At 42.1% G+C, this 15179-nt stretch overlaps 1 protein-coding gene across 1 annotated transcript in view; it reads left to right on the top strand.

Annotated features, from left to right (window-relative positions):
* LOC126279021 (uncharacterized) overlaps positions 1 to 5962 on the top strand; it is a 35983-nt gene extending 30021 nt beyond the window's left edge. Inside the window, exons 6-8 of the mRNA XM_049979454.1 lie at positions 1235 to 1348; positions 3898 to 4053; positions 5903 to 5962. Coding sequence (XP_049835411.1) covers positions 1235 to 1348; positions 3898 to 4053; positions 5903 to 5962 — 330 coding nt within the window. The remainder of the gene's footprint in view (positions 1 to 1234; positions 1349 to 3897; positions 4054 to 5902) is intronic.
* Positions 5963 to 15179: the final 9217 nt, after the last annotated feature.

The raw sequence follows: 15179 nt of genomic DNA on the forward strand, positions 1-15179 counted from the left end.
GTCAGAATACCAAGGGATGATGAGAGGATCAACTGTGGAAGGCGTGCCAGAATTTGCGGTGACGGGCGCATCAGAGTGCTCAGGGGTTGGAGCATCTGTCAGGCATTGGGGGAGCGAGGAGTGGTGGTTGGGGGGGGGGAGTGTTGGGGCTACAGACAGCCTCTGAGCCACCATCAATCCAGTCAGAATACCAAGGGATGATGAGAGGATCAACTGTGGAAGGCGTGCCAGAATTTGCGGCGATGGGCACATCAGAGTGCTCAGGGATTGGAGCATCTGTCAGGCAGTGGGGGAGAGAGGAGTGGTGGTTGGGGTGGGGGGGGAGTGTTGGGGCTACAGACAGCCTCTGAGCCACCGTCAGTCCAGTCAGAATACCAAGGGATGATGAGAGGATCAACTGTGGAAGGCGTGCCAGAATTTGTGGCGATGGGCACATCGGAGTGCTCAGGGATTGGAGCATCTGTCAGGCAGTGGGGGAGAGAGGAGTGGTGGTTGGTGGGGGGGGGGGGGGAGTGTTGGGGCTACAGACAGCCTCTGAGCCACCGTCAGTCCAGTCAGAATACCAAGGGATGATGAGAGGATCAACTGTGGAAGGCGTGCCAGAATTTGCGGCGATGGGCACATCGGAGTGCTCAGGGACTGGAGCATCTGTCAGGCAGTGGGGGAAAGAGGAGTGGTGTTTGGAGGGGGGGGGATGTTGGGGCAACAGACAGCCTCTGAGCCACCGTCAGTCCAGTCAGAATACCAAGGGATGACGAGAGGATCAACCAGCGAAATTTTGTGTCCTTTGGACGCCAACATCCGGCCGTGTAACTGCATATTATTTCGCAAAACAAAACTAAAAAGCTAATAGGTCTGCTAACGATATTTCATTCAGCCAAATTTCGAATTACGCAAAAACTGTCTCTCATAGACCACTCAGAGTGATTACTGCTTTTTGACCTTTTGCCATCCAAACCAACTAGCCAACCTATTTTTTCTCATAGCCTCCATTCGAAATTCTTCGTTATCATTTATGTGACAACAACTTTGGAATCAGCAGGATCTCTTCCAAAAAGAGGGAAAATTAGAAAGACTTTTAATACATCGGTTTATAATGTACTGTACGTCATCACTCCGCTTTGTTTAAACTTGAGAGTTAATCATTTGCACAATCTATTAACGTAATTTTTTATGTATTTTTATAGCATGATTTGAATGTTTCTTGCACATCGTAAAACCATGAACTTTGTAGCTGTTGCAGAGAGACGGGAACGTTACAAAAGCTTTGAAGCCAATGCTGACAATTCCACCGCTCCTGTACGAAACTGGCATCTACTGCATCTTCGGGCAGATCATAACTGATCAGGTAAGTGAAGAGTGATACATCTCAGTGCAGATCAGTGAAGGATAATGTCCGTAACAAAGAGAAAGAACTCGGCAGAACCCTACGGAAAACCTGTGGAGCACTGTGGCTTACGTAAACATCTAGCGTCTATATTCTTACTAAGAAGTGATATGAAATGCAGTGAACAGTTGAAACTACTGGAAGAGAAAGTAGATGGTAGGAAACCGAATACGAAATATTATTGCAATCAGTGTAGAATCTGTTGCAGAATTATGGAACATGTTTTATACTTCAGAATTATGGTGTTTTTGGAGAACGAAAATCTCCTGTATAAACATCGATATGGATTCAGGAAACATGACGCTTTCGAAACTTAGCACACTCTGTTCCACCACGAGATCCACAGCCGGTAAACAACGGCTCTCAGTTTGGTGCAGTGTGCCTTGTCTTCCAGCTAGGCATTTGACACCGTCCCACACACACGAGCTTACCATGTATTTGCACTGAAGATGGTTACCAGCTGATTGAACGAAATTAGATACACAATCCAAGGATAGTACTTAGTTGTTACAGGAAAATAAAAATGTAACGCAGATGCTCAGAGGACATAAAGGGGAATCTCTGTAAGAAATACGACGAGTTCTTCAGTAAATTTTATATGTGCCGTTCGATGAAGTAATACCTGAAGATGAAAAAGAGAATACAAAAAGGAGGAAAATTGCAAATATAGCGGCTGAAGAAGCAGTACTAAGAGCAGATGTAGAGATAACTCCAGGTCCTGTTCGAATATTGCGTTAACAGTTACTCCCAACGCTCCGGTAGTAATATCAAAGGTTAATTAAATTACTGAGTCACAGGTACGTGACCATGTGTTGCAAGTACCCCATTAATTTAAAATTATTTATACAACAGAAGTAAATAGAAAATCACTTCTAGTTATACACACTGTTCAAAAACTTTGCCGCGTGAAGTGGCCGCGCAGTGAGCGCCATATCACGGATTGCGCAGTCCCTCCCGCCGGAGGTTCGAGCGCTAACTCGGGCATGGGTGTGTGTGATGTTCGTAATTGGTTGGTTGGTTTGTGGGAGTGAAGGTACCACACTACTAGGGCCATCGGTCCCCGCGATGTTCGTAGTATAAGTTAGTTGGTTGGTTGTTAGTTTGTTTGGAGAGGGTGACCAGACAGAGTGGTCATCAGTCTCATCGGATTAGGGAAGGATGGGGAAGGAAGTCGGCCGTGCCCTTTCAGAGGAACCATCCCGGCATTTGCCTGGAATGATTTAGGGAAATCCGGAAAACCTAAATCAGGATGGCCGGACGCGGGATTGAGCCGTCGTCCTCACGAATGCGATTCCAGTGTCTAACCACTGCACCACCTCGTTCGGTATAAGTTAGTTTAAGTTACTTTAAGTAGAGTGTAAGTGTAGGGACTGATGACTTCAGCAGTTTGGTCCCTTAGAACTTCACACACACATTCAGAAACTTTTGTGCCACCTTTATCAATTGGATAACCTGTTATTTTTTCCTAAATCTTTTTATGTCTTTTCATAGGAAAATGCTGTGTACTTCCACGTGTTAGAGCCCTTGTTTAATGGACTGTTTTGGTCCTTTCTGCCTCCCCTAAAATTATGCAAACCAAATAGCGTGCACTAAAAGGCATGTGTTTCACAGTACTGAACATGAGGAAGTGCTCATGCGTTTTACGGTCAATATTTACTAGATTTTTCGTTCTTTGTCCAATACTGTTTTCTCTGAAAGTTACCTACCGTAAAGTCTTAGCAACAACAGTACCTGGTAAACGTATTCCACTTTCAGGGGTACAACAAAGAGATTCGCTTACAACATCCGAATCGGCTGTCTCCTTACCAGTGTCCCTTGCCTCAAATTCATACATTTACCCTTCTCCATCAACCCAGAAAGTTCTTAGCAACATCACGGAATCACTCTACATGTGCTAAACGCCTCTTATCGCTATCGAGTGTAAATTGATGCCTGTATATAATCGGGGTAGCATTCCCCAACATATTTTTCAAACCTGAAGTTAACATTTCGCTGATAGATTTGTCTTACAAACGATACACAAGAGCATCAGACGGCCATTTCGTGAACACCTTCTCCCAATAGGCAGGAATCATCCACGTGAAGTGCTTCGCCTGCACTGTCTCCTAACACAAACCCGAGTGACCACCCGAATTCACATACTGGATGAAAACAGGAAATCCTGAGCAAACACGTCCCGATCATCCTGTAGACACCACTGATATTACAAAACATGGAAGACTTCGATTTTACAGACGTGACAAGTCGTGCACTATCGATCAATCTATATTAGTTTATGTTTCTCATAGTTTTAAATTTTACTGTAAACTGATTTATTTTGTTCCATTCGATTTATTTCATTATCTGGTCCCTATGAATCTAAGTCACCACACGTTCACAGATATGAAGCTTCTACAATACTTTTTTGATTACATTATCAAAGTTTGAAGACGTGTGAAGGTTACCTCAGAGAAGTGACATTTTGCTGTTCTCTCTATTGTTGGTACGACAGTCAGGGGTTCGTGTTTCAGAGTGAAAAGCTGATGGACTCCGCCATCAGCAGTGGTTGGGTCGATTGCGACGCTCGCTTCAAACAAGACCTCCTGTTCTTCCTCATGGCCGCCAGCAAGCCTTTGGAGATCACCGTGGGCAAGCTGAGCAAGCTGTCTAGGCAGATGTTAGTGCAGGTTGGTAGACATGACCTTAGCCCTTTTCTCGACCGTTAAGTGTACCACTAGAAATGTCATAGATAATTCACACTCACTACAATGAAACGAATCTATCGCAAAAACAAATTTCTCACTCCAGTAGCAATCTGACTTTCTAACAACATAAACCCTTGAGGCCTCTCCAGTACCAGCTGAAGGTAGCTCTTCACCACTTTTACACAAGTAGGCCAGTAGGGCTCTTCCTCCTCATAAAGAAGAATATGTGGCCAGCTTCTTTCTGCCTTCCGGAATTTTTTATCAATTATCTCACTTCTACTGTGAGATGAAAATACCGACACTTCTTACGCAAGACGATACTTAAATCAGGGTCGTGTGGGTCACCATAGTGAGGGCCAGCAGTGAAACAGGCACAGCAGAAGACAGTTGGGGCCTAGGTACCGTCGACACTGCGACCAGCAGAATCCCAAATAATTTAAAGAAAGGCAAATGCCGGATACTTATAACAAATTTGAAGGGGTTTATGTAGTACGCTGACGTTAACGCAGCGCATATTGAAATGAGTTTTGCTGTTCGTGATATTACTACCTCATCCAGTTGTGATGGTAACATGGTTACCCTCTGCCACAATGGTGCTTTGTCCAGCTGACATGCCCCGACGCCTGTCTCTGTGCTTTCGTACTTAGTCGGTCCTAAACCTCATCTAAGTGTTTCACTTACCAAATTGAAAATTATATATAAGACATTTCTCTTGCTAACTCCATGTCCATATGTTATCATCTAAGTTTTCCATGAACATTGGCTGTCTAAGATCCACAGTAGCCTATTTGCTTCCATTTAATTACCATCTCTCTGACGATCGTCACGTACTTAATAACGCTACATAAGTTGGTAACGTTGAAAGAACGTTTTTCAGAAAAACTAAGCACGTTTAGGAGCTACTATGAGAGAGTGGACATTTTAGTCTTGAAGTAACAGTTTACTGGCTGATCAGTTGATGACAAAATGGTGCAAATGGGTCTGAGCACTATGGGAGTTAACATCGGAAGTCATCAGTCCCCTGGAACTTAGAACTACTTAAACCTAACTAACCTAAGGACACACATCAATGTCCGAGGCAGGATTCGAACCTGCGTCGGTAGCAGTCGCGCAGTTCCAGACTGAAACGCCTAGAACCGCTAGGCCACCGCGGCCAGCAGTTGATGACAGCTGTCACATTCGTTAGTAAAACATTTCCCAAAAATAATCAATGAAATATTTCAATACATGTGATTCAATGTGATGAAATGGGAGAACTCTAGATGGAAAAGCCAATAACGTGTTCTTGTTTGCTAATTTAGAAATATCGCTATTAACATGAAACAATGGACCATTTTCACCACTGATTGGAAGAAACAGTAATGATGTTGCTTGAATTTATGACTTCTAGTATAAAGTTTCTTAAAATAATTACCACTGAGAAGTTACAAACTTTGTCTGCCACACTGCTCCCCTCTTGTGAGAAAGAAAAGTGAATGAGAGAGCTGTGAATTAAGTTCGGCTAGCATTATCTGTGATTGGTACAGCTTTGTGGCGCGAGAGTATACTCTGTAACTGACGGGATTTTCGTTTTCCTTATTTGTAAAATTTTCGAAGAAAAGTTATCTCTCAAACTGATGCTTGTCAAGGAGTTTTAATAAGACATACCACTCTAATTATCTGCACAGTTACCACTTCAACACTACGCCTTGTTTTATTGTTTAGTATGGGGAGCATTTGTTAGTATTTAAATTCTGGTTTAAATAACTGAGAAAAGATATAGACCAATATCTCTGAAACTTTTGGAATATAAAAAAGTGCAAGTGCTTTAATATGTTTTCTATTTTCACAGGTGCTGAATGGATCGTATGGTTTGCTGAATTTGCTATATCATTTTCATAGTAACCAGTAAATTGAAGGAAAGGAGAATGTTGTAGCATATGCTAATCACAGTTCAACCACCTACCACAAGATCTATATTCATGAGGCGAACGCTGTAACTGAACGAATTCACTATGCACATGGACAAACACAGCCCAGAATATACTTACACAACGGACTCTACATAAGGCTTGGAATCTAATCAAAACCATAACTACAAGCTAAGAAAAAAAATTTCCATTTAAGATTAAATTTCGTCAAAAGACAAAAGTTTTGTATTTCTTAGACATAACTATTTCACCTCATGTTTAACTCTGTAAAGCAGATGGTTCGGACTTGCTAAAGGTCCACAAACTGGAATGCTGTAAGGACCTTATATGTAGACCTTATATTTAGTAACAGAACAGAAAATTATGAGTACAATTCAGTCTGAATTTGTAGCTGTGTAAAAATTGTCTACTTAGGGAGAATTAACTGATTGTGTGGATCAGAGACTGGATCTATGAGAGAAATAGCAGTGACTTACAGATGCACTAAAGTAAAAAAATTCGCCGTTTACTGAAAGAAATTAATTTCTTCGTCATTTTGCAGAAGACTTGTATTATAAGCACAGGTCTGGCAGATGTACAACAGAGATCCTTAAAAAGTGAGAGAGAAGTAGTCAGACAGTGGCGAAATCGGTAGAGTTTTGATATCAAATTGATATGAAAATTGATTAAATTGATCAATTAATTTCCCCCCACACCAAACCACGCCGTCCGATCCCCTGACCACGACCATCCCCAACCACATATGACAACATGTGTTTTTCTCAGAGTGCACGTGGTCCCCAGTCCCCTCCCCCCTCTCCACCCTCCACCTCCCAAAGCCTCACTATTGATAGGAATTTCGAGTTTTGGTGGAAATTTCAAATTTTTGTGTGAATTTTGAATTTTGGTGGGAGTTTCTGAGCTCAGGGCTGTGCTGATGTCACATCCCCTACCCTTCTCGAAATTGCTGTAAAATTAAAATTGGCGGTACCCTTTGTGGGACTCGAATATTAGTCCTCCTGGATGGAAAGCCCAAGTGTACCTCCCTAACATAACTGTAACTCCAGATGCGCTTGGAATTGATGTTCAAATATTCAGACGTCTGTGAATTTCTAACAGGCCAAACTGCTGAGGTCATCGGTCCCTAGACTTACACATTATTTAAACTAACTTATACTAAGAACAACACACACACCCATGCCCGAGGGAGGACTCGAACATCCGGTGGAAGCGGTTGGAATTGATGAAAAATTAAAAATGGCGGTGCCCTTTCCACGACTTGAACCCTGATTCCACTGAAGGAAAGCCCAGGTGCACCCCTCAACATATAGAAACCGTCCAGATGCAAGAGAGGAAGGTTAGGTTAGAGTACTTTATTTGATTTGGTTGGGAAAATGATGTAGTGATAGGTCCCAATTACATAATTAATCATTAAGTATTAGGCCTAATTACACAACTATATGCGTAGCGCTACACGAGGACGATCTAAAATCACCATACACCTCAAAAATTGATGATGCTATACGTGTTGTTATCCTGCTGGGAAAAAAGTTTCTCAATACTATTCGAAACAAGTGACTGACATACTCAAATTTTACCCATTACCTACAAGCTGGCAGGGATAAAGGCTGGGATGGAAGGTACTACCTTTATTCTTTTTGGTGGGACTGTCGAGATGCTGTAGTTGGACAGAGAAGAGTTTAATATTGCGTTACCTGCAAGCATACAATATCTAGCGTTGTTTGACGTCAGAGTTTGCTACAGACGCCTGCTCAAAAACCACCCTGCACCCTAGGTAACCGAAGCCAATACACACTACCACAACTGGTGGAAAAAATGCACCACAGTTCTAATTACACTTCGAAATTGTCTTGAAAAAACCACCACTCATAATAAACGGTTCATAATGCAACACATGTCGTCCCAAAATAATGCAGAAGGGGCGGTAGTTGAACGTGTGTTCTACTCAATGTACAATCACAAACTGCCTAAATCGAGAACACTTATCATGCATCTCTCCTCCTCCCTCCATCACACCCCTCTCCATTCACCTACATGGAGGGTACAAGCTATTTCCTAATTTTCCTGATAAGAAACACCACAGTAACTGTTCATACTGATTGTTATACTACCTCGTGTTGCAGGAGCAGGCTACATTAGGCACTGACCTTACACATTGTATCAGTTGGTGCACCTACGACAACATGTCGAGTGGTCAAACCATGGTACTATAGCATTAAGTCAGCTCACTCTGTTTCTACACAGGTTGCAGAATGTGGTAGATATAGTTCTCCCCGGCTTCTGCTCAGTTCTGACTTAAATTGGGACAATCACATGCTCAAAGCTGCAGAGATGGAGGGGCAGTGTCTGAAAGCAGTTACAAGATGAATATGGACTATCTAAAACCACATTGAAATTTTACTGTAACTGATAATTTCGAAAAAAAGTTACTCGTTTTGAGGAATGAGAGTAACATGAATAACATTCATCAGTCGCTGTAATCATTAAAAGGCGCTTAAGTATGATCCAATACATGTACACTATGTGATCAAATGTATCTGGACACCTGGCTGAAAATGACTTACGAGTTCGTGGCGGCCTCCATCGTTGATGCTGGAGTTCAGTATGGTGTTGACCCACTCTTAGCCTTCACAACGGCCTTCACTCACACAGGCATATGTTCAGTCATGTGCTGGAAGGTTTCCTGAGGAACGGCAGCCGATTCTTCACGGAGTGCTGCACTGAGGAGAGGTATCGATGTTGGTCGGTGAGGCATGGCACGAAGTCGGCGTTCCAAAACGTCCCTAAGGTTTTCTATAGGATTCAGGCAGGGCTCTGTGCTGGCTAGCCCACCACTCCGCCACAGGCCGTGCATTATGAAGAGGTGCTCGATCGTGTTGGAAGATACAATCGCCATCCTGAATGGCTCTTCAGCAGATGACGTTCATCGGGCATTCGCCATACCCACACTCTGCCATCTGGTCGCCCCATTGTGTACCGTCATTCGTCACTCCACACAACGTTTTTCCACTGTTCAGTCCTCTGATGTTTACGCTCCTTGCACCAAGCAATACGTTGCTTGCCATTTACCGGCGTGATGTGTGGCTTATGAGCAGCCGCTCGACCATGAAATCTACTTTTTTTCTCTCCTTCTGCCTCACTTTCATATTACTTGCAGTCGATCCTGATGCAGATTCGAATTCCTGTGTGATGGTGTAGATAGATGTCTGCCTATTACACATTACAACCCTCTATAACTGTCGGCGGTCTCTGTTCTGCGGTCTCTGTCAGTATCCTGTCACGTTTAGACTTCACTTTCACATCAGAAACAGTGGACCTAGGGATGTTTAGGAGTTTGAAAATCTCACATACAGACGCATGAGACAAGTGACACCCAATCACCTGACCACATTTGAAGACCGTGAGTTCCGCGAAGCGCCCCATTCTGCTCTCTCACGATGTCTAATGACTACTGAGATCGCTGACATGGAGTACCTGTCAGGAGGTGGCAGCAAAACGCACCTACAATTAAAAACGTACTTTTTTGGTGGTGTCCGGATACTTTTGATCGCATAGTGTATGTGTTTGAACGCAAAAACTTGATTCCAAACGCACGCAGCATTTCTACCAGAAAACGTAAAACAAGCGAACTGAAAAACCCGTGTACATTTCTTACCACCTCAATCAAGACACTGTTTACTGTATTTGGTCATTTTCGATCAACCATCACCTATTCACCCCCTCCCTCCTTCCCCCCACCTCCCATGCTGCGAACAGAAACTAGGCTGTCGCTGTGTTTTTAACTTTGCCTATTTCCTAACTGCTTGTAATGAGCATCGCTGACCTCTTTGTTTTTTATGTTTTCTTCACAACTTCTTCGCCACGTACCAGTATTAAACAGTCACCGTTTTACCGTATCTTTTTGTTTTTATATCTCCTCATTATGGTTGCTAACATTATCTGTCGTCTGCAAAGCGGTGTATTCCGCTGCTGCCAGCACCCCCCCCCCCCCCCTTCCCCCGGCTCTGGGGGAATCGAAATACAGTAAAAGAAGAAATCACCTTGAACCGTCCCCTTCGAAAAATTACACATGACTGTGCTTAAACTGACACACAGTATTTTTGGCGCAACGCAATCTGACGTTCAAAAATCCCTACAAAAGAATGGCCCTCAATAACGTTAACCTATAACTTTCACAAACCACTTACCTCACAAAAATCTTCGTTACTCGAACTACTGCAATACAGCGAGCGCCAGTACTGCCAGCTAAATAAAAGATATCAAACTACGGAAGTCACTAACTACTGATAGGCATAGTTATCAAATGAAAGATTTTGATAGAGAACAAACAATGTATCTACCTTAATATTCATAATATATATATATAGCAGTTAATGACACCCAGTCTTACAAATTTCAAAACTCCGCCATCTCCCACCCCACATAAACCACTGCTGATGGCTCACCTCCAACTGCGTAACGCTACGCGCTGTTAACATCCAGCTGCCCAACACTACAATGGCGAGTATTACAACAATACCAACCAGCACAGTCAGTGATTTTGATACAGAGCACTACATGGCGTTACTAATATAAAAAACCTAAACAGCCTACTTACATAGCCTCCATGCTCCCCACAAAAAATTTTACTAATTGTTTTGGCCACTGCCAATACATATTTGTTAACAAAATTTCACAATTACGATAACAAAGAAATCAAATGCACACACTTATTGATACAATGTTGGTCAAAAGCTAAAATTTTCTCTCAGTCCATAGAGACAGTCCTGATCATTCATCACAGTAAAATTGCAGTGTTTTCCTCAAAGTTTGAGCATTAAAGGAAAATGCACACGGAAGTAGTGGATATCCATGCAGTCTTGAAGAAATAGGGATGTCCTTCCAGGAGGAAGACAGTGCTGACTCTTGACATGTAGACAGGTAATGGGCTACAACAGAGCAGACCCACAGCAGAGTCAATCGAAGTTGTGAAGAATATTGGTAGGTAGGTCATCACAGAGTAGACCCACTGTAGTCCTAGTAGAGATAATAGTATGGGTGGGCCATCAAAGATTTAGACCCACTGTAGTCCATGTAGAAATAATGGTATTGGTGGACCATCAAAGATGCAGACCCACTGTAGTCCTTGTAGAAATAACGGTATTGGTGGACCATCAAAGGTGCAGACCCACTATAGTCCTTGTAGAAATAATGGTATTAGTGGGCCATCAAAAATGCAGACCAACTGTAGTCCTTGTAGAAATAATGGTATTGGTGGACCATCAAAGATGCAGACCAACTGTAGTCCTTGTAGAAATAACGGTATTGGTGGACCATCAAAGGTGCAGACCCACTGTAGTCCTTGTAGAAATAATGGTATTAGTGGGCCATCAAAAATGCAGACCAACTGTAGTCCTTGTAGAAATAATGGTATTGGTGGACCATCAAAGATGCAGTCCCACCATAGTCCTTGTAGAGATCGCCAGCAGCCATCTGTTGCGACTGGGCAGCTGCACAATCACCATCAAAGAGTCTTGTGGACAATATAGCAAGTCCATGAACCACCACTTGTGCATTCACAATTTTTTTTAAATGTCCTTAGAACCAGCAATGCTGTTATCCAGTCCCTTACTGAATTATTAACACATGTGCAAACACTATCAGTCCCTACTTCTCACATATTGTCCATATACTATGACCAACAGAAACGTGTGCAGTGAAATGTAATTTACAAGTTACTTAATTTGATGAACTGGTGTCAATTACAATTTTATAACATAAGAATACAATAACAAAGGTACAAAAATATCATTAAAGAACATAATAGTACAGATAACATTTGCAGTAATACAGGCTTTACAAAAGAATCGAAATAACATATACATCAGTGTTACAGGAATTATGACAGGAGCACATACATAAAAAATCAGAATAAATTTCGAAACATCAACTTCATGAATGAGCATTAGAACAAAACAGAATAAATAATGTGTAAACATCTTTACAAAGTAAATATCATGTTATTAATGCAAATTATATTTGAGGATAACAGTATTCCTCATCATAGTGAATGTAGCTTAGTATTAGAAAAATTCTTCAACATAAGTCTTATCAGATAAACATATAAAGACAGGAAGAAATAAATACACAAGGGTACACAAACACATAGTGGGATAACACAAGGAAAGGACAGAGTTTGTTTTACTGCAGTATTTTGCAAACAAAACTTTCTTTACTTCTCGGAGATCTCCCTTCGTTCTTCATTATTTCCAAAAAGTCCTATCTATATATACCTGATTTCTGTACTTTTTTCGTATAACTTCTCAATGCATTTCTTCCAATCCATGGCAACTCATTCTCTTATATAGGCTACCCCCTCTTAAGCTAACTTAAATCTACTGAGCTCAGATGCTTAACTAAGGGACAATGCAGCAGCAGCAGCAGCAGCAGCACAAAACAATTAATACAAACAGCAATGACAAAAAAAGGCAGGGTCGCCATATGAAACGTCCCCTTAGAAAAATTATACAAGACTGTGCTTCAACTGACACACAATATTTTTAGCGCAACACAATCTGACTTTCAATAATCCCTACAAAAGAATGGCCCTGACTAACATTAACCTATACGTTTCACAAATCACTTACCTCACAAAAATCTTCGTTACTCAAGCTACTGCAATACAGCGAGCGCCACTACTGCCAGCTAAATAAAAGATTCAAACTACTGAAGGCACTAACTACTGATAGGCATAGTTAGCAAATGAAAGATTTTAATAGAAAACAAACAATGTATTTACCTTAATAGTCATAATATATATATCAGTTCATGACACCAATTCTTACAAATTTCAAAACTCCGCCATCTCTCTCCCCACGTCCACCACTGCTGGCGGCGCACCTCCAACTGCCCAACGCTAAGCGCTGTTAGCATCCAGCTGCCGCTGCCAAACACTACAATGGCAGACAACAATGCAAACCAGCCACAGACTGCACACAGCACAGCCAGTGATTTTCATACAGAGCGCTACGTGGCGTTGGCGTTACCAATAAAAAAACCTAAACAGCCTACTTACAGTGTGGAGGGAAGTCATATATCGTGTAATATCGCTACCCAGTCTTTAGCACAAGAAGTGCCCTACCGCTCGATCTGACCGGTGAGTGATGTTTAACACTTAACAGACGACTTACATTTTAATTAATGAGCCTTATTTATCTTGTACCTTGGTAGTTTATAAATACTGCTGAAGAAAAACATCTATTACCAAATCCGAATTGGAATTATAAACATTTTTATCTTAAAGGACCGCAGCCCTTCATTCGGACAGTGAGATTTTTTTACGTTTCATATCTATAAATGCGCAATTATGGATTTTATATCCGATTAGCTCATTTTATTTCATTATTGCGATCTGCTTCCCTGTCTCTCTTTACATTTTACTTTATTTACTGGAAGAGTTACTTTGGTTGATGTTCCCTGCCAATATGTTGCTATGCTCTGCAGACTTTTGGCGCTCCTCCTCGTTATTATTGTGTGCCAGTGTTTCCTTTCGTATGAAGAATTACTGAACTACGTGAACAGTTTACCAGAGGTTTCTGGAGGAGGAGGTATTTTCGAATGTGAAACCATAAACTGGTATCGAAGATCGCAGGAATTCTTTTTATTCCATGATTACCCGTTTCGGCGAAACTAAAGCCGCCATCATCGGATCTTAGAATTGGCTACAAGTTTATTGTTTTACAAGCATCTAGATCTCTCCCACATGAGCACAGTGTGCTAACTACAAAATTTTTGAATGTGATGATTTGAATGATAAACAGAACAAAGGCTGTAAATATGAATATTCAGTACTGTAAAACAACATACAAATAGCCCAGTGCTTACATTTTCGATTCTAGTGGCACTACAAATTTGTACTGGCAGCTGAGGAAAAAAAATCGGAGAAAATCGCATCTATCTCAGCATCCGGAGGAGACCGCCGCCAACAGAACACTGTGGACACTAACTGCACCAGAGCATGCACCTTGAAGATTAGGGCGTCAGAAAATGTTGGTAGAATCTCCCGAGCCAACTTCTAATGCTAAGAAACTTATAGTCGCAGGTAGTTAGCTGAGTTAATGGCGAGTGTTAATAGACAATAATATTCTACAGAACATAAAATACCTTACAGAAATTAGACTCCATGAACTTCTCCGGGATGACACGTGGGTACTTAAAAATGCCCAGTTAGAAGCTGTCATAGCTATAATGTGTGGACACACGGTGTATGGGGCGTATGGAGGAAGGAATTTCCCCCTGAAATTTCTGTGCTCGCAAATGTGGGGACTGGCGTTTTTCTCACACTATTTGAAGAAATAAGGTCACAGGTGTCATGCGATTTTTAAGATTTGATGATAAGCACACTCGTGCCGAAAGACTCAACACCGATGGCTTCGCAGCAGCTAGCCCATTCTGGAACTCATTTGTAGCTAATTTGTATCCAGAACTCTAAACTACATGCATTTATAGCAGTAGATGAGCAGCTATATCCATACAAGGCTCTTTGCCGCTATAGGCAAGCCATGAATAACAAATCAGACAAATTTGGTTTAAAATTCTGGCTTGAAGCAGATGCCAGTAGTAAATACACTGAAGACCCAAAGAAACTCGTACACTTGCCTAATATCGTGTAGAGCCCCTGCGAGCACGCAGAAGTGCCGCAACACCACGTGGCATGGATTCGACTAATGTCAGAAGAAGTGCTAGAGGTAACTGACACCAAGAGACCTGCAGAGCTGTCCAAGAATACGAGAGTGGAAGGAGGGGTGGGGGGGTAGTGATCTCTTCTGAACATCTCATTGGAAGGCATCACAGATGTATGCTCAATAATGTTCATGCCTGGGGAGTTTGGTGGCCAGCGGAAGTGTTTAAACTCACAATAGTTTTCCTGGAGTCACTCTGTACCAAATCGAGATGTGTGGGGTGTCGCATTGTCCTGCTGGAATTGCCCAAGTCCATGGACATGAATGGATGCAGGTGGTCATACGGGACGTTTACGCACGTGTCACTGCAGGTTCCATGGATTCATGAGGTTGTCTCCATACCGGTACACGTCCATCCTCTCGATACTATTTGAAACGAGACTCATCCGGCCATGTAACATTTATTCATTCATCAACAGCCCAATGTCGGAGTTGACAGGCCCAGGCGAGGCGAAAAGCTTTCCGTCATCAAGGGTAC

This window comes from Schistocerca gregaria, chromosome 1, assembly GCF_023897955.1.
Source record: "Schistocerca gregaria isolate iqSchGreg1 chromosome 1, iqSchGreg1.2, whole genome shotgun sequence".
NCBI classification, from domain to species: domain Eukaryota; kingdom Metazoa; phylum Arthropoda; class Insecta; order Orthoptera; family Acrididae; genus Schistocerca; species Schistocerca gregaria.